We start from the raw sequence: 19,393 nt of genomic DNA, 5'->3' as shown, positions 1-19,393 counted from the left end.
GTTCTTAAGGAACGAACTGGAATGTAAAGGGATTAAACACACGGACCTTAAAACAATCTTTGCATATAGGTCTGGCAATTTGGTTTTAAAGCATGTCTTCACCTATCTACAAAACACAGGACTGATGACAAGGATATAAGAACAATGTAACACGACAGTCGGTGGTGATAATGCTCTGCCTGGTCGCAATTTGCCAGTAAAAAGAAGAAGAACAAATGAAGAGCTAATCGGTCTGTTCAACCCATAGAGGTAAATGTAAATGTAGGAAAGAATTATGTACGAAAGATGTTATTTTTTCTAGGTTAAGATTAGGACATACCGATGCTACTTTATACACCATGAAAAATAAAGTGTCAGATAAAAATGAGACTTGGAACTGCAATTAAACTTGAACATGTGCTGATAGGTTGTAGGAAGTTCAGTGTAGAAAGAGAAAGACTGAAGGGCAGGGTGGTGGATATGGGAAGGAAGTGGAGCATCAAAGGTCTGTTAGAGACAGGGGACAAACAATTACAGGTTCAAAGGTATTTATTTAAATATTTAAAGTCTCCCTTCACTCCAAAATGTTTTTCTTCTTGTTCCTACAGTTGAATGTTTGAGCTGTGCAGAATGTATGTATGTGCAGAGTTTAGAAGACTGTTTTTACATTGATCTGCGGAAAATGGAAAGTTTCTATGCACATCCTACAGTAGTTCAACTTTTGAAACAAAAAAAAATTGAGTATTTATAGATAATTTAACTTTTTTGGTGGAAAAAATATATCAGACACAAATTAACGTGCAAAGTAGAATATTTTTATACATCTTAAAACATGTCTGGAGGAGATCTTTCAACAAAAAAGGTTTAATATAACTTCCATAGAAAGCAATGATGTTATACACTCCGGTACAGTAGGTGGGGGTATGCACCCTTGCCGTTGGTTTGTAGTCCGCCAGTAAAACCAAAGAAGAACAAATCGTGCTAACTAGGCACCACCGCAACTGTAGCAATAGCGGCTAGATAAGTTAGCCAAATTGATGCTGAAGTTGGGAAATAGTTCAAGCTGAAAACCCTATTCCAGGCTTTCTGAATAATATTTACGCCGCCCGGCCGCTTTAACAACTGGAGGGACACAATTTAAATCCGCGATGTGCTCCGTCGTCGGATGCGTTTCGTCGGGTGACACAAACCAGCGATTCAAGTTACCCGAGGACCCGGAGAGGAGGCTGGAGTGGGTTCAGTTCCTCGCCACGGTTAACAAGCAGCGGTTTAAAGAGTCGTCCTGGACCGATATCGCCATTTGTAGGCAACACTTTAAAGATGATTGTTTTGAAAACCTGACTCCGAGCCATCCGAGTGGTACGGTCCAGCTAAAGCCCGAAGCCGTCCCATCACTGTGTGTCCAGCCAGAGTCAGACGAACCTGATGCAGATCTGAAGAGCCAAACATGTGATGTGAGTCTACCACAGGCTCCAACCAGCACCACATTTGTTTTCTCTTGACACCAGCTACGCTACACCACCCACAAATCGCTAAAATCTACAAATAACGTTTTCTTTAGGGTTTGTTTGTTTTATACGCAAATCCGACTGAGTGGGCGGAGTCGTTCTCAGTTTGTTGCTTTCAATCGCTGCTAATTGTTTGTTTTTCTAACTGAAATTAACGGAATAATTGTCAAACAGTCATGTCAAGAGTACTAATCTAATAGAGTGTATCTTTTGCAAAAATCCATGTTCATGAACGCTGCACGTTTTTCCAAAGCCTGTACCAGATCATCCTTGCACAATATATTCTTTAAATTCTTTATTCTTTCTTTAGTTTAAGAATGTTTTTAACTGTAATTTTTAAATTCTTCTAAAGTTTTTAAAAAAAAGTATATACGCTACCCTTTCACCAAGCCCGGGAAACGCAATTTCATGTCTTCATGAATCCTTGAATCCTATTTGTTACAAATTTATATAGTAAATATATAAGAATTCTTTCCCTCGACATAGATAAGTAGCTATTAAATAGCCACAAATAATTGACCCATAGGATCCACATTTATGCACATTTAACAGTACAATATGTCCTGCCCACTTGAACAAATATAGTATCAACACAGGAAACACTTAGCAACAGAAGTTTATTGTCCTTCTCCTTTTACACAACATGCGTTCTACATAAAATAGGTTCGGATCTGCATTATTTTTCTATGCAAACTGACCAGTAGTCTCTACATCTTTCTTGTGTGTCAGGTGAAATCTTGCTTGTACTGACACGTGCCTGCCATGATTGACATAGCCGTTTAGTGCTGTTGATACTGTGCCAACATGTTAAAGCGGCCATTCACTACACAGTTGGTCAGTACCTCCGTGGTCACATTGTCCAGTCAGTGCACACACATTACAAAGGTTTCATATAGGGTTTCATACTGAAAACAAATGTTACTGTGTGGTTCTTGTTATAGAAACATCATCCAAACTCATGTAGCTCTTGATTAACTAGAAGCTTGTATTTTTGTTACTTTTTCTAGGAGTCTGTGGAAACAGAGGAAATTGCTCCTCAGTGTGATCAACTTGACACAGAGTCAGCACTAACTTCAGTGGGTGAGAAAACTTACATTATATTGTGTAAATTAAGTAGATATATGTTCACATTTTTGTGTAAAACACAATTTCTTTTCACGTAAATGATGAACTTTAAATTTCATTTGCAGCTGCCCAAGAAACTCCAGTGGTGCCGTGTGGTGTCTCATGTTCAACCGATGCTTTTATATCCCTATACAGCCAGCTGAAACAAAACCATGTGAACATTGATGTGATCAAGGAAAAGTATGTTTTCTTCATGTTTTTGCTTTGCCTACTTTTTTTTGCATCAGCTTGTTTTTTTAATCCCATATCTCACAATATTTCCTTGCTTTTCAGAGTTACACTTCTAAAGATGAAAGGAAAGTATATTGTGAATGAAAAACGCCTCCTCCAGTTGTTCAGCAGCACATGCCCGTTATGTGGCGGGAAACTTCATATGGAGGTCACCAGTGGGGTCCTCCTCATCTTGAACCAACAGTGCCTTCAGTGTGAGTACAGAAACCAGTGGAAAAGCCAGGTCAATGCTAGTGACCCAACAGCTGAAGATAAACACCTGACAGGAGGCACTGCTGTAACTTCAGAGACCCAACAGGTAGACATATTACACCATAATCAGACACACTCCAGTGTAACTCAACAGTTCACTTTACTTTTTGAATACTTTTTAATTGTGATTTCAAGAAAATTTCTACAAGAAAAATGCTCAACACTGTCTAGTATTGTTTATTTCATATGGAGTTGGGAATTTTCTTCTGAACTACTTTTTTATTCCCTTTTTTCCCCCGCATTCTCTCACCACACTTATATGTTACCTCGTAATGAATATTACAATGAATATAGATACAAGATATTTCCAACACAGCCACTGGCTGTGACCACATATACATGTATGCCTGGCTTTGGGTTGGGCACTGGAAAGCCAATCGTAGCTGTGGTTATAGCTATGGCTGAAGCTAGGCTGGAGGTGTGGTTCTGGCTATGGTCTTCCCTGTGGCTATTTCTATGGCTGTAGCTATGACAATGGCTATGGTTAGAGCTGTGGCTGTGGCAAGTGTCCCTACTTTTTGTAATACCTAAAACAGTAACATTGACTAAGAAATCATTATAAAGCCAGACACTCCTTCTCTCAGATATTGCAGATTTGTTACCAATATACACCACAGGAGTTCAGGAGTAGCTTTACTCTAACACTCATTCAACACAACCATGTCAGTTTACTGCACCTGCACAATAGCCACTGAATGTAGTCAGTGTACACCTATTAGAAACAAATGTATATTCACAGCCTTGTTAATCATGACAGCTACAGCCACAGCTGTAACTACAACCATAGCCATAATAACAGCAGTGCTCAAACACACAAGCATGTAATAATCACAGACACATCCATAGCCAGAGCCTGTTACTATCACAGCCATGGCAGCAGCCAGTCATAACTCAGTGTAGAGAAACTAACTTGCCTCTGCTAGTTATTTTAACATTAGCTACAATGAGGCTGAGTTACCTACCATTGTGCTGTGTTCACAACCAGCCGCTGCAGCTAATGTCAGGGCTTGAGATCAGACTCAATGCAAAAAGTACTGCTAAATTTGTTCTGAAAAAAAGTCCCACCAAGACCTTATTCTTTCATTGTTTTAAATATTTTTGCAATATTTTAAACATGGCTTCTGGGTCATTTTTTCTTTTATAAACTGTTAATTTTGTATCTTGCACCTCTTTTTTTTTTTTAGGCATAACATTAAAACACTAACTGTGTGGTACAGACTTTAAAAATGTTAAATGTTCCTACTACCCATTCTTGTCATCGTCTCTTTCACAGACGGTGCCAACAGATGACAACCACAGCAGCATCACAGCTGTCTCTGAGATTGTTACTGTTATCGATGAGCAAAGTGATCCAGTGGATGAAAGTGAATCAAGTGATGAAGATGAAGTTGATTCAGATGAAGAATGGAAGCCACTAAATAAATTTTTGGCATCCAAAGAGCGTCCAAAGGAATCTGATGACGAAGATGAAAGTGAAGAGATTGAAGAAGATGATTTTCCTCCTCTTCCCTCCCAACACAGTCAACTCTGCACAGAGTGTGGGAAGTTTTTCAACAAATGGAGGTCTCACACTTGTGAGCATAAAATTAAACCCTATTCTTGCAACACTTGTGGCAAGAGATGTGTCAGTGAGACTGCTCTAAACTCTCACGGCAGAGTCCACGATGACAACTATGAGCATCGGTGCAAATACTGCCATGTTACATTCAAAACAAAAGGGGACAAAATGACTCACGAGAAGATCCACCTAACTCAAGGAAAACCATATAAATGTCCAGACTGTTCAGAGACATTTGCCACCAATAAAGACCGCCGAATTCACCTGGAAGATCACAGAGGCCCCAGGCAGTTAAAATGTGACATCTGTGGGATTGAATTTCTCTCGCCCCTTAATCTCCAGAGACACAAAGTTGTGCATACAGGATTGAGGCCATTTAAGTGTTCAGTCTGCCAACGTGGCTTCAACCAGGCGGGCCACCTCAAATCCCACATGCGCCTGCACACAGGGGAGAGGCCTTATAAGTGTCAGCATTGTGATAAACGCTTCAATCACAATGTGAGCTTGAAGAGTCATGTGCAGCGTTACCACACATCCAGTTCTGGATGTGAACAAAAGGAGGAGGAGATAAACAAGAGGGCCGATGGCAGTGGTGATGCTCAGGAGAACGGGAGTAAGAGAGGCTCAGACTCAGAGCTTGGCAATGTAGAGGATGAAGATGATACAGATTCGGATGTGCGGAATGATAGAACAGGCGTACCTAAAAAGAAAATGAGAAGCACAGGTCGACCCATAGGAAGGCCAAAGAGCAGTGCAACAGGCACCAGGGAAGGCCGGGGATCAAACACTAAGAAAGCCAAAGTAAAGCTTCAGAAGTTAAAGAGAACTCGTTGCAGTGATGAGGAAAGTGAGGACGAGCAGACTGACAGTCACACATCCTTTGACACAGCAGAGAAAGAAGAGGCAAAGAGCAAGAAAGCGAGGAAGAGCACAAATTCTGACGACTCTGATTTTGACCCAGAAGAGAGAAAGAAACAGAGGCACAGCAGCCCGAAGAGTGGTAAGAGCTCAGGGAAGCGAAGGGGAAGACCAAGAAAGAATATAGTGGTCTGAAAATATGAAAAGAAAGGAGCCATATAAAGTGGATGTTTAAACAGAATTGTAATGATTTCCTAAAAAATTTACATATGACAGATAATACTCCTATGTACACCTAAGCCAGGTTGTTTTAAAATTTCATACTTGTTCTTCACTGTTAAGAAAAAATGTTGCTTTGATTTTGATATACATTTTAATCCTCTTCATTGATGTGTAGACCATGGGACCATATTGGTTAAAAGTATATTAAACAGAGCTGACAATAAGCGTCTGTGTTGCTTTGTATTGTAACTTGCCAATAATTTTTCTTCCATAATACATGAACTATATGTAATGATGGTTGAAAGCTACACACAAGCTGCTGAGAGGTGTCACATCACAGGTCATCTTTTGTGGGGAACTGTTGATCTCTGGAAGGTTTGGTGTGTATTTTAACATTTTTATGGCAACAGGGCTGGAAAATGTTAATGTTTTGTGACAAATGACCACCAGGTAAGAGCAATACAGCCATGCTGTTAGGAAAAATAGGAATCTACATTATTCAGATTTACACTATATTCACCATTATATTGCCCAAAACTTAATAAAAGTGTCAGTTGACCTACATGTTTAAAAAAAGCCAATTTTCTCACTCCTGTGGTGTTATCTAGTCATGCAGATAATTTTTAAAAAAGATATTCCTGTCTGATATATCTGCCTCTACTCATTACAACAATAGGGGTTAACTGAATGTAGTTTGTGATGCTCACAGCATAGTGTAATAAATTTTTTTAAAGTTACCATGCTAATTTTAATGAATTATTCCAGATAAAATTAGTTAAGCAGCTTTCTCAATCGCCTCATATTAGAAAAATCGAAGGATTAAAATCTCAATAATTTATAGGCAAAAGGTATCTCATGTATTGAACCTTCATGATTTTTAGTTGTGGTTGGCATCCACAATGTTGCATTACTGCCATATTTAAACTAAAATCTGCACTGACTAAATAAAATAATAATGACCCTGTCCCACCCATTTCCCACTCTGCTTTAAATTCTCTATTTTGTATTGAATCTTAAATTGTTCTTTAGTGCCCTTTGTTTAATTATGACTATTTTGTTTATTGTTTTGATTGTAATTCTTTGTTTGGTTGAAATCTTAAGAGAGAGGCCACACTTTAGCCCCCACTCCAGATCAGTGGGTGGCGGTAATGCACCCGAAAGCTGTTTTCCAACCCATTAAAATCAAAAGATGAGTCTTAAAGGGATAGTTTGGATTTGAAGTGGTGTTATATGAGGTAGTTACCCATAATCAGTGTATTACCTGCAGTCAATTTGGGTAGGCACCACCAACTTCGAGAGTAGGCAGGAGTAACGGGACGGAAGCTAAGCACTGTACTGCTGTGGACGAGGCCAGCAGCAAAACGTCTTTTAGCCACCTAAAAAAATATCAGTTTAAGTGTACGCTATATTTAGAATATTTTCACCGCTTTACCTTGCCATCGGACAGTCCTTTCCTTAAATTTCTTCAACTGTAAAACTTCCTTTTTCCTATGCATACCATGGACTGTATTAGAACGCAAATCAGCTGTGCCAAAGGATATGGCTGTCTGATGGTAAGGTAAAGCAGTGAAAAATATTCTAAATATAGCATCGCTTACTCTGATAATGATTTTTTTGGATGGTTAAAATACGTTTTGCTGCTGGCCCCGTCCATAGCAGTAGGTTACAGTGATTAGCTTCCGTGCTAGTATTCCTGGTATTCCTATTCCAAATCTACTGCAGGTGATACATTAAATATGGATAACTACCTCATACAACTCCACTTCGAAAATTCCGAACTATCCCTTTAAGCCGGGATATGTTGTATATGAAACCGCGCGAACCCTGCAACAGAGCCCCGCCTATTCCGGTCTCATCACTGCGCGCCACTGTCGTACCAGAAATGGCCACCTCTTAACTTATCACTGTTGTTTACATTAGAAGGCCGAGGTCTATCTTCCAGTCCCCGAAAACTGTAACTATAACGCCGGCAGACCACTTCTAGAGGCGCAGGAACAAAACCTGAACCCGGGATGTGCTCCGTTGTCGGTTGCGATTCGTGGCGTCGCAGTGCGCAACGCTTCAAGTTACCAGAAGATCCAGAGAAGAGGCTGGATTGGGTCCAGTTTCTTGCCGAAGTCAATGGGCAACGTTTTAAAGAATCGTGCTGGACTGATATCACTATTTGTATCGAACACTTTGCAAGTGACTGCTATGAATCCCTGACTGACACGGTCCACCTGAAGCCCAGAGCCGTTCCATCACTGTTTTTCAAGTCTGAGCCAATAGAACCTGACCTGGACCATGTGAGCCCTAAACGTGAGGTGAGTAAGTTTTCTTTGACAAACTACTCCAAGACACATTTTGTTTCTTATTCGACCGTCACAGCACATTTTCCGGATGCTACAAACTACGTTTTGACATTTTTTCGTGTCGGGTTGGTTTGTTTTTAAACACGAATCCGGCTGAGTGGGCGGAGTTCATTCTCACTTTGAGTGTTGCACGCTGTTTTTATTGACATAAGCTGCTTTCAGTGGCTGTTAATATATAATTACATTTATTTATCACAAATCACTCAATTATCTCATCAGAAACACGCATTAAGAATAATAACAGGAGTGCAGTATGCACCATGTAGTTTATGAAAGAGATACATATCCTTTTATTTTCATATGAAAATCAACAGTAGTGTTTTTCCAGGTGAAATGTTTGTACTGACTGACGTCTAATTTGCCTTTACTGGCATAGCCCTATAGTGCTGCTGATTGTGTTTTTCTCACTGTCCACATTTTAGTCTATTGTAACAATTTAGCAGTCAGTGCAAATATTTCTCTTATTCATGTTTTTTTATATAAAATCATGGTATTGTAAGGTGTTTTGATGGAAACCACACAGCACTTAAGATATATTTTATGTTCCTTTTGTTTCATATTATACCCCTTTTCCACAAGTTAACACAGTTCCCTGGAGTCTTTAATAAAATGTATCTGACGTGCTTTGGTCCTAATACCACAAGGATCAAGCGCCACAGCAGATTTCTCATCCTGTCTAAACAGCCCTCTTCAGAACGGCCGGTTTGAGTGTAAATAAACTTAGATTTTGCTGTGAATTAATTGCAATAAATGGATCAAAAGGATGCCAAAATAACTACATAATGATGTCAGTTTGTAAAAAGTCAGAGTTTATCCTTTGGCAGATCTGTCCCCATTATGACACGCAAACAACTTTTTAAAATGCTTGTTTTCTGAATGGAGTTCAGATCAATCAGAGCCATGCTAACACTGTAGCTGCTCCATCCACACTCAAAGTAACGTCATATAAAGGCATAAATCGGCAGTGACAATATTGTTTATACACATAGATATTTGCGTTTTTCATAACTTTAAAGTTATATAAACTCACGGGCATTTAAGACAAATCCACTTAATCCCAAAAGTTTAAAAAACAAACTTCTGTACGGAGCCCCTAAAGGGACATGGGGGAAATTTTTTTTTTAGATATGTTTCTCGTGCGCACGAGATAACCTTTTTGTGCGCACGAGATACTTCTTTGTGCACACAAGAAAAACATCTCGTGAGCACGAGATCAACATAATCAACAGTAGGAGTTGTGCTTGCTGTGATTAAGCCTCCAAGACAAGCACAAAGGATGGCAGCAGAAGTAGATTTATTCTCGTTCCTGAAAATGCGGAATATACCTGATAGTGTCATCAACCAACTAAAAGATGACAAGGTGAGGATAATTGTTAACTTTCACATAAAGTAAGCAATAGCCTACATTTAATGTTGCTAGCTTTCTGTAGGCAGTGTAATTTTGCAAACGTTTGCCTTGCATTTTACAGATCGACATCAACGTCATAGGTGTTATGACAGATGAGGAGTTAAGCCAGTATATCGTAAGATATGGGGACCGACTTGCGCTCAGAGCATTTTGTCGTCAAAGAACTGTGACAAACGAAGAGTCGGGAGGAGTAGAGACAGTGAAGTCCTCTCTCATGCAGAAATTAAGAGACAGATTAAGAACTCCTGCTAACAGTGACACACAAGGCCCCGGTATTGGCAATAAACATGCAGCCAAAGTCACCCGGCGGGTTGAAATGGGATGGCTCCACTTTGAGAGCGGAACTTATCACCAGGTCAGAACGAGAAAAGGAGGAGGAACACGGAATCTGTCGGTCCAGAAATCAGTGACTATGGGTGAACTGGTGGAGACAGGCAAAGGCTTATTTTTTCCAAATGGGCATTCATCCAAAGGACCAATGGAAGACTTCGAGTTTGACATTTGTGATTACAGTCACAATTTTGTGCCCCATGAAGTCACGGTGGGCCAGCTGTACGAACAGACTAAACTACGAATGCTGCGCATCTACACAACCACCAAGGCTAAAGACATTATACTCCTCTCAGATGAATCATCGGACTTCGAGCCAACACATAAGAGGCCAATGAAGGTAATTTATCTTCTGCCACATTTGTGGTATCAATACATAGGCTACTGTAGATATTTAATTTATATTGATTGGTTGTTTATTGCTATGGTTTTAAAACGGCGCAGATTGTGGGTGAAAATGCTGCACTATAAGTAGAATTAATGACTTCCTTTATGGTTGCTGTGGTTGTATACCACACCTGTCTCATATGCTGAGTATGATGTATGCTGTAAAAAGATATGCATTTGATACATATTTATTGTTCTCAAAGAGTAGCCAATTTAATAAGTTTCACCTTAGCTTTCCTACCTGTGCTCTTATTCAATGTGACCTGTACATTCACAGATATCATTTATTTTTTAGGATAAATCTATTGTCTTAACTCTATGTCAAGTCTGTGTAAGCCCATAATTTACTGATTTGCTGACTTTTTTATAGGCTAGGACAATGAAGACACGATCCTTGAGGAACAAGACCAGGAGACGTCATCAAGTGGATCATCCAGAGAGCTCCTCTGATTTAGATCTAGCTCCCAGTGGCTCAATGCAGAAAAACCATGAAAAAGTAAGCCCTAGTATTGCATTTTTTCTGTGCTATACAGTACAGAACTTGTATTGTCTGAAGATTTTTTTGTACCAAAATGTTCAGTATTCTTTAAAATTCAAACAAAAATTGATTAATCAAAAGTTATAGTTTCCTGTAGTGGCATTTGAGTTACATCTGCGTGACACAGCAGCTATGTTTATAATAAATCACAAGTGAAGTCTATGAGGACACAGAAATGGCCTTTAAGAGACCACAATTTTGTTGCAAGTTGTAAATCCATCTTAAATTTTAACTGCAGTTAAGATGGGAGTCTGTGAACGGTTTTGAGTTTAATGCTACATTAAGTCAAAATGCATACACCAAAAAATGTACTCAGGTGCAGGGTGTTATAATCACATGAATACACATAACAGCTTGGATCAGATGATTCAAAAACATAGATAATATAATAATTACACATTAATAATAATACATTTGTTTGTTTTGTTGTTTTTTATATTTAATTATCAATAGAGAGGAGAGACAATCAGCCAATCAAGATCAGCAACTTCTGAGATGGGTAACACAGAGGTCCTGCATCCACGACCTTCTGATGATGTTGGCAGTCATACTCAGCAGTCAACAAGAAGGCATGGATCTGAAGATGACTGTTTAAAGCCTGTGCCAAATCAAGATGCAGACCAGTTGGTAAGTGATGTCTCAGATTCCCCTCTTGGTCCTGCCATTCAACAATCTCTTGAGGACTTTGAAGTGAACTTTGGACCCATTGTTGGTGATGATAGTGATAATCAAGACACCACCCTTCCCATGAATCCACATGATTTGAGCAGCATGCAGGTACAATGTAGAACTAAGTTCTAACAGTACTGTAAAATTATTAGTGCCATTGTCAATTACTTTAAAGAGTTTTTCTTATTCATTATTCTGTCTATAAAATGTACAAGAACTGTAACATTACCATCCCAAGTTCCCTCACCCCAAGCTTATGTTTTTAAATTCATTTTGCATCCAAACATTCCAAAACCAATTTCCAATTTCATGCATCATAGTATGAAATAGAAAAGCAGCAAATCTAAAACCACAACATTATCACCATTTTTGCATGCTAATTGATATATTGATTGTCAAAATCTTTGATTCTTTTTCTGTTCACTAAGTGATTAATCAATGAATAATCACACCTAATTACCTTTTTAAAATATCTTGCAGCACTTTACATTCAATGATGGACCTGTATCATCAAGCTGTCTTCCAGCATCACCAGATCCATTTGACAAAGAAATCCTCCTTTTGAAATTAAGACGAGTAAACATAGTTGATGATGTCCTTAATGTCTTCATGGATCCAAAAGTACTGAATGCTAGTCTAAGAATGGAGTTTACAAATGAGAAAGCTATGGACAGTGATCGTGTGTCAAGAGAGGCGTACTCCGCATTCTGGGACCATTTCTTGGACCAGTGTGAAGGGGAAGATGAACGAGTACCCAGACTACGACCAGACTATTCTGAGAAGAAATGGCAAGCTCTCGGAAGAGTGTGGTTGAAAGGATACCTGGACCACAAAATCCTACCAATCAGACTGTCACCAGCCTTTGTTCTTGCCTGTTGTCAAGGAGTTAGCTCAGTGGATGAAGAACTCTTGATGATGTCATTTGCCAGATTTCTTTCAGAGAATGAGCGTGCGTCGCTTGAAAAAGCACTACAGGGCAACATTGATGAAACTGTTGAGGAGGACTTACTCGATGTCTTCTCAAGAATGGGCTCACACTGCCTGCCCCCTAAAGACAACTTACGGGCTGCCATTTTAACAATGGCACACAAAGCTCTTCTTCAAGAGCCAAAGTTCATAATTGACTGTTTCCACTATAGTGTTCACAATGCTATGCCAACGCTCATAACCAAAGACAACATAATGGAGCTCTATGAATCTAAGAGGCCAACTAACAAGAAAGTTGCCCAGATGATAAAACCATCAACTGAAAGCCTAAATCCACAAGAGCAGACTGCTCTTAACCACCTGCTACGGTATGTGAGAAGCATCGACCAAAGAAGACTGGAGATCTTCTTACGCTTCTGCACAGGATCTACTGTGCTGTGCAAAGACACAATCGCAGTAACTTTTAATGCATTGTGTGGTTTAAGTCGCAGGCCTGTAGCACACACATGTGGAGCAGTTCTTGAGTTACCATACACCTACAGCTCATACCCTGAGTTTCGTAAAGAATTTGATAATGTCTTGTCTGGCGACTGCTTTACAATGGATATTGTGTAGTGAATGCAAAGGATCTTGCACATCCCTCTTCTACACTGAGATTATTATGGCATTTGTCTGAAGCAAAACTGTTTCTACAGATTTACATTTATTTAGATTTAAATCCTTGAAGCATTGTTCATTTATTGTTCTTATTAAAATAGAAACAGTTGACATTTTTTGATTTTTTTTATTTTCTTATTGTAAATGATTTTTCTGTAATTTGTTAGTACACTTGAGATTGAAATTTTCCACAAGACGGTTAAAGATTCATAATTTTGATAAGTCAGTAGGGTCTGCTCTCACAGGTGAGTGTCCCTTTTTGTACAATTATTACATTTTCATGTGCATCTTTGCAATGCAATTGTTATTCTGAATGAAGTTCATCATTCAGCATTTTCGTCAGCATTCAACAAAGAAATACCTGTTCAATGCACATACAGTACCATTTCAAATGGCTGTTTTTCTTTGAGCCTCATATGGTAAATATACTGACAGTTAACTACGAAGAGCATAATATTCTCAAATAAATATTCAGTTCCTCTTTCATGTCCTGCCTTGTTGTTTCTCTTTGTAGTCAGTGTGCATATAGTGACATATCAATCCTTTTTGCCCCTCAATATTGCTGCAAATGTTCTTCATGTCTGTGGCATAGCACTGTTCCAGTGTAGTCAGTGTGCACATGTTGTACCCCTGAATAATCTGAATAATAATCCATCTCAAATTAGAGAGCGGATGTTATCTCATTCCTCAAATGCAGGTACAAATCCAATGCTTGATAAGCATCAGCTGGAAGATGCAGCTGTGACTCTGCCATCAGAATGTTGCAGATGTTGTAGATGTCTGTGTCACATGGCACTGCTGGTTAAAATGTGCAGTTACTCTGACACAACTGTGCATCAGCTCTGTCCACTGGGGAAATGCAGTTATAAGTTGTGTAGAGTTCTGGGAACATGTACATGATTCGGGGGCGACCACTGGGCACCCTGTCATTCTTTGATGGTCTGATGACATGTGAATCCCACACATGGATGGTCTCGTCTAATTCATCCTGGAAAAACAGTATAGAGAGAAAGAAAAGTTAATTAATATGCAATTTGTTATTCTCATCATGCGCTCCTTAAGTAAGTTATGAGATGACTTGAAATAAATCATGTTAAATCTTGAAGTTTTTGATGAAGTTAGGAGAAATTGAGTGGAAAAGGACCAGCATAAATAATTTAATAAATAAATTAATAAAAACAGTGTTTGCTGCCAACTATGCTTGTACTGGGGGAAAAATCACTATTATATGATGAGACGTTATTTCATGCGAATAGTTAAATGAGTGAAGTTGTCACAACTCTTCTTCTGTATGTCTGTGTCTGTATGGAGACAGCTCTACCCGCTGACAGAGATTAGACTACAGGACACTGGTGAAGTGAGTTTCAGGGTGAATATTTAACACTGTTGAACCCACAATGAATATCCGAACAGCTGTCAAAAGTTCAACCTGAAACTAACTTAATCAATTTTATGATTGTTTCACAGCGGTAACATTCAACATAATACATCTAGAAGTTGAGTGTTAAGTAAAGACAGATTATAGTTATTTGAAGAAACGCGATCAAGAAGAAGATACACCAAGCAACAAAAATAAAATAGCTTTAGGCTTTTGCTGAAAATTTTCAGATGTAACTAAAATCTTGATCATGAATTTTACATAAGTAACTGTTAATTAATAGGCCTAAGCCTAAACATTTTTCTCCAGTAATGTAAGGGATTACAATTTTGTTTATTTTGTAATTAAATTAGGCCTACCTAACCCCCCAACACTGATTATGAATTAATAGGATATTGTAGGACACCGATGACAGTGCTTAAGAAGACAGATGGACATGATGAGACATGAGTCCTAATATTCACAACCAGTGTTCGCTCATGGGAGGATGTTAAAAGAAAAAACGAACATTTGTGGGCCTCAATTTAGGATGAAAATAGATATAACAATGCATTGTAGCTTACCTGAATGATACTCATAAAGCAGAACTAAATTAGACCTCGGTCCAAATATGTACCACCGAACAAACCACGGTCCTTCAGGTCAGTGAACAGAGAGATGTAGAACTCCATTGATTCCTTTCTGAGGAAACCCCACCAACTCTCTATGCGCTGATTTGCTGTGCTTGCCCCTTCGATGTAGCTGTCAATATCAGAGCCGTCATGAATGTTACGACGGAGAAAATGCTGAAGGTCTCTGACTTTAACATTTTCAGTGCCCCGGTCGCCTCTGACAATTTTTGGACAACCACCGAATTTCTGGACTGCCTCCATATAGTAGCCTCCAATGATTTTTGGGTCACTGCTGGTCGTAAATGCATTCATCCAGATAATTTTCCGGGAAAATCTGTCAATACAGCCGTTTATACAGATACCAAATGGTTTCAGTTTGTCATAAGAGTCAAAGTGGCAAATATAATTGGGCCCTTTTGCAAAATAGTTTCGACGATGGAGCCGCCTCCTTCTTCTGAGTTCAACATCCCTTGGGTCAAGTTCTTTAAGAATTAAGCGTACCTCTTCTTTCTTGATGTGTAATCCATTCTCCTTGCATTTAGTGTACATCCACCTATACCCACACAGCTGGCCACTTGTTTGTAACTGTTGGTGAATGAAATCAACCACACGATCCAAAGGGGTGTATCCCTTGCGCTGAAACAGACTACATGCCTTCAAAATTCGTGTTAAATGTCTTTCAGACACAACATAGTGATGACGACTTGCAAGCAAAGCAGCAATGTCCTTACAATGAAGTCCTAGTTCGAAATACAGCCGAATTAACTCCTGAACTGGCATTTTCACACAGACCTCAAACCAAATGCAGTGGATCTCCCACAAAACATGCGCGCGCATCCAATGCTTTCTCGTGCGCACGAGAACATTTCGTGTGAGCACGAGATGTTTTCTTGTGCGCACGAAAAAGTAGTATCTCGTAAGCACTAGAAATTTTCTCGTGCGCACGAGAAACATATCTAAAAAACATTTTTTCCCATGTCCCTTTAGGGGCTCCGTAGCTCTGGATCAGAGCAGAATCAGGTGTTTATTCCTCCAGAAGATAAGACGACAGCAGCTGCAGCGCAGAACTCTCTGGTTCTGCCTTCCAGCTGGCTCTCACCTGCAGAACTCGCCGGGGCTCAACAGCCGTCTGTTGGCAAGCAGTGGCTCTATCCCCCAGTCCAACTCTACGATATGCGCAAATTTTTCGCCCTTAGTTTAGCTTAGCTTCGCCCCATGTGATGTAAGAAGGGGCATCAAATCTGAATGGCCTGTCGAATCACAAGAGTACAGAGCAAGCCAGCCCACACCAAACTGACTGACTGGGTTGTCTTATTTCTCTGTGTGTGTTAGTAGGCACATGAGACACCCAAATATATATGCAAAAGCACTGAAAAATAGAGTTTTTTATAATATGGCCCCTTTAACAAAAAGCTTTTACTTTGTGTAGGAACCTGTGGACACGAAAGAAGTATCTGCTCTGTGTGATCAACTTAAAACATGTGACAGTCCAACTTACTATTCTGAAGAATCTTCAACCTCAGCGGGTAAGAAACATTACATTAGTATGTGTAAAAACGAAGTGGGTATTGACTCAACTATTTTCTTTACATGTAAATGATGAACTTTAAACTTGCAGCTGCCCAAGGAAGCCCAGCACCAAGTGAAGGCTCATGCTCTGATACTTCAGATGCTTTCATGTGTGATTATGGTCAGATGCTACAAAAAATTAAGAACCTTGATGTGATCAGGGAAAAGTAAGTTAAACTTTTTTTGATTGTTGGTTTTGTTTTTTTATCACATTTGGTTGGCTTTTTAAAGCTGCATCTCACAATGTTTCATTTAAATTCTTTCATTAGGGCTGCACTTCTTCAGAAGAAAGGGCAGTATGTTGTGAATGAAAAACGACTCCTCAAGTTGTTTAACTGCAAGTGCCCTTTATGTGGGTCTAAAGTGAAGCTGGAGAAGGTCACCCATGGGATTCTCATCATCGTGAACCAACAGTGCCTTGAATGTGAATACAGAAACCAGTGGAAGAGCCAGGTCAATGCTAGTGTCCCAACAGCTCACCTGACAGGAGGCATAGATGTAACTCCAGAGACCCAACAGGTAGGACTTAAATAGTCAGACATACCCATTCTAGCTCAAGAGTTTAACATATTTTAATATATTTCTGCAATGTAGAAAGTTTTGAAGCTAAAATCATGCACAATCTACACTGTCCAATATTTTGTCTATTTCACAATTATATCACTCTTAAAATATGTTTTTGCAATATGAACATGCTTGCAGTTCATCTTTGTGCTGGCTTAGATTGGTCAGTTAGTATCAAAAAATCATAATGTGTTCATTGATGGCACCTCTTTGTTTGGCTGTGATATTCAAATCATTAAATGTTAAATGTTCCTGCTACCCATTCTTGTCACGATTTTCTTTCACAGGAAGTGCCAACAGATGACAACAGCAACGTCACTGGTGTCTCTGAGATTATTGCTGTTATCGATGAGCAAAGTGATCCAATGGATGAAACCGAATCCAGTGATGAAGGTGACATGGATTCAGATGAAGAATGGAATCCAGCAGTGGAGACTTTAGTGGCTGAAGAGCTTCAAAGTGAATCTGATGAGGAAAGTGAATACGAAGATGATGATAATCCTGCCCCCAAACACAGTCAGCTCTGCACAGAGTGTGGAATATTTTTCAATAAATTGAAGCCTCACACTTGTGAGCATAAAATTAAACCCTATTCTTGCAACATTTGTGGCAAGAGATGTGTCAGTGAGACTGCTCTAAACACTCATAGCAGAGTCCACGATGACAACTATGAGCATCGGTGCAAATACTGCCATGTTACATTCAAAACAAAAGTGGACAAAATCACTCACGAACAGATCCATCTGACTCAAGGAAAACCTTACAAATGTCCAGAATGTTCAGAGACTTTTGCCACCAATAAAGACCGCCGAATTCACCTGAAAGATCATGGAGGCCCCAGGAAGTTTAAATGTAACATCTGTGATATTGAATTTGTCTCGCTCCTTAATCTCCAGAGACATGAAGTTGTGCATACAGGATTGAAGCCATTTAAGTGTTCAGTGTGTCAACGTGGCTTCAACCAGGCGGGTCACCTCAAATCCCACATGCGCCTGCACACAGGGGAGAGGCCTTATAAGTGTCAGCATTGTGACAAAAGTTTCAATCACAACGTGAGTTTGAAGAGTCATATGCAGCGTTACCACACATCCAGCTCTGGATGTGAACGAAAGAAGAAGAGGATAAACAAAAGGGCCGATGTCAGTGGTGATGCTCAGGAGAACGGGAATAAAAGAGGCTCAGACTCAGAGCATGACGATGTAGAGGAAGAAGATTATACAGATTCTGAGGTGCAGAATGATAGAACAGGCGTACCTAAAAAGAAAAAGAAAAGGAGAAGCACTGGTCGACCCATAGGAAGGCCAAAGAGCAGTGCAACAGGCACTGGGGAAGGCCAGGGATCAGACGCTAAGAATACCAAAGTAAAGCTTCAGAAGTTAAAGAGAACTCGTTGCAGTGATGAGGAAAGTGAGGATGAGCAGACTGACAGTCACACATCCTTTGACACAACAGAGAAAGAAGAGGCAAAGAGCAAGAAAGAGAGGAAGAGCACAAATTCTGACAGTGACTCTGATTTTGACCCAGAAGAAAGAAAGAAAAAGAAGTACAGTAGCCAGAGGAGTGGTAAGAGCTCAGGGAAGCGAAGGGGAAGACCAAGAAAGAATATAGTGGTCTGAAAATGTGAAAAGAAAGGAGCCATATTAAGCAGATGTTTATACAGAATTGTAATGATTTCCTAAAAGAATTACATAATATGACAGATAATAAGATTGTATACACCTAAGCCACATTGTTTTAAAATTTCATACTTGTTCTTCACTGTTAAGAAAAAAATGTTGCTTTCTTTTCAGTATCCATTTTAATCCTGTTCATTGATGTGTAGACCATGGGACCATATTGGTTAAAAGTATATTAAACAGAGCTGACATTAAGTGTCTGTGTACCTTTATATTGTACCTTTCCAGTACTTTTTCCTCCGTAATACATAGACCATATATAATGATGGTGGACCTGTTAACTGATTGAAAGCTACAAACACGCTGCTGAGAGGAATCACATCACATATTTCCATTCAGTTTTATTTATTTATCGCCAAATCATAACAAAAGGTTATTTCAGGGCACTTTTCACATAGAGCAGGTCTAGACCATACTCTTTGATTTACAGAGACCCAACATTCCCCCATGAGCAAGCACTTGGCAACAGCGGCAAGGAAGAACTCCCCTTTAACTGGAAGAAACCTCAAGCAGAACCGGGCTCTAGGTGGGCTGCCATCTACCTTGATGGGCTGGGTGGAGAGAGGAGAGAGAGACAGAGAAGCATAACAATAAC

At 39.5% G+C, this 19,393-nt stretch overlaps 2 protein-coding genes across 5 annotated transcripts; both read left to right on the top strand.

Moving 5' to 3' along the window:
• Positions 1–869: 869 nt before the first annotated feature.
• LOC121908573 (zinc finger and SCAN domain-containing protein 12-like) lies at positions 870–5,957 on the top strand. Its single transcript, XM_042428701.1, has 5 exons — positions 870–1,433; positions 2,495–2,567; positions 2,678–2,792; positions 2,886–3,141; positions 4,369–5,957. Exons 1-5 carry the CDS (start codon positions 1,128–1,130, stop codon positions 5,704–5,706), a joined length of 2,088 nt encoding a protein of 695 aa, XP_042284635.1. The 5' UTR covers positions 870–1,127; the 3' UTR covers positions 5,707–5,957.
• Positions 5,958–7,140: 1,183 nt separating this feature from the next.
• Positions 7,141–19,010, top strand: LOC121909130 (zinc finger and BTB domain-containing protein 49-like). Of its 4 annotated transcripts, none has more exons than XM_042429555.1 (5): positions 7,141–8,036; positions 9,554–10,162; positions 10,580–10,705; positions 11,201–11,374; positions 11,897–13,486. In XM_042429555.1, the coding sequence occupies exons 1-5, from the start codon at positions 7,746–7,748 to the stop codon at positions 12,956–12,958; spliced, it is 2,262 nt and encodes a 753-aa protein (XP_042285489.1). In that variant the 5' UTR covers positions 7,141–7,745; the 3' UTR covers positions 12,959–13,486. The 4 variants fall into 4 exon arrangements, with proteins under 4 accessions (XP_042285489.1, XP_042285488.1, XP_042285491.1 ...); XM_042429554.1 differs by having other exon boundaries at positions 11,201–11,524; XM_042429557.1 differs by lacking the exons at positions 9,554–10,162; positions 10,580–10,705; positions 11,201–11,374; positions 11,897–13,486 and adding exons at positions 16,419–16,515; positions 16,608–16,725; positions 16,828–17,077; positions 17,410–19,010 and having other exon boundaries at positions 7,379–8,036.
• Positions 19,011–19,393: the final 383 nt, after the last annotated feature.

The sequence above is a fragment of the Thunnus maccoyii genome, chromosome 12 (assembly GCF_910596095.1).
Source record: "Thunnus maccoyii chromosome 12, fThuMac1.1, whole genome shotgun sequence".
Taxonomy (NCBI): Eukaryota; Metazoa; Chordata; class Actinopteri; order Scombriformes; family Scombridae; genus Thunnus; species Thunnus maccoyii.
The sequence above is the reverse complement of the archived record's forward strand: the minus strand, read 5'-3'. Positions and strand labels throughout refer to the sequence as shown.

Coding starts and splice junctions, on each gene's coding strand:
- LOC121908573 (XM_042428701.1), top strand. CDS start 1,128: ATGTGCTCCGTCGTCGGATGCGTTTCGTCGGGTGACACAAACCAGCGA. Junction 2,568..2,677: donor GTCAGCACTAACTTCAGTGG/GTGAGAAAACTT, acceptor TTTCATTTGCAG/CTGCCCAAGAAACTCCAGTG. Junction 2,793..2,885: donor ATTGATGTGATCAAGGAAAA/GTATGTTTTCTT, acceptor CTTGCTTTTCAG/AGTTACACTTCTAAAGATGA.
- LOC121909130 (XM_042429554.1), top strand. CDS start 7,746: ATGTGCTCCGTTGTCGGTTGCGATTCGTGGCGTCGCAGTGCGCAACGC. Junction 8,037..9,553: donor ATGTGAGCCCTAAACGTGAG/GTGAGTAAGTTT, acceptor TGCATTTTACAG/ATCGACATCAACGTCATAGG. Junction 10,163..10,579: donor CACATAAGAGGCCAATGAAG/GTAATTTATCTT, acceptor ACTTTTTTATAG/GCTAGGACAATGAAGACACG.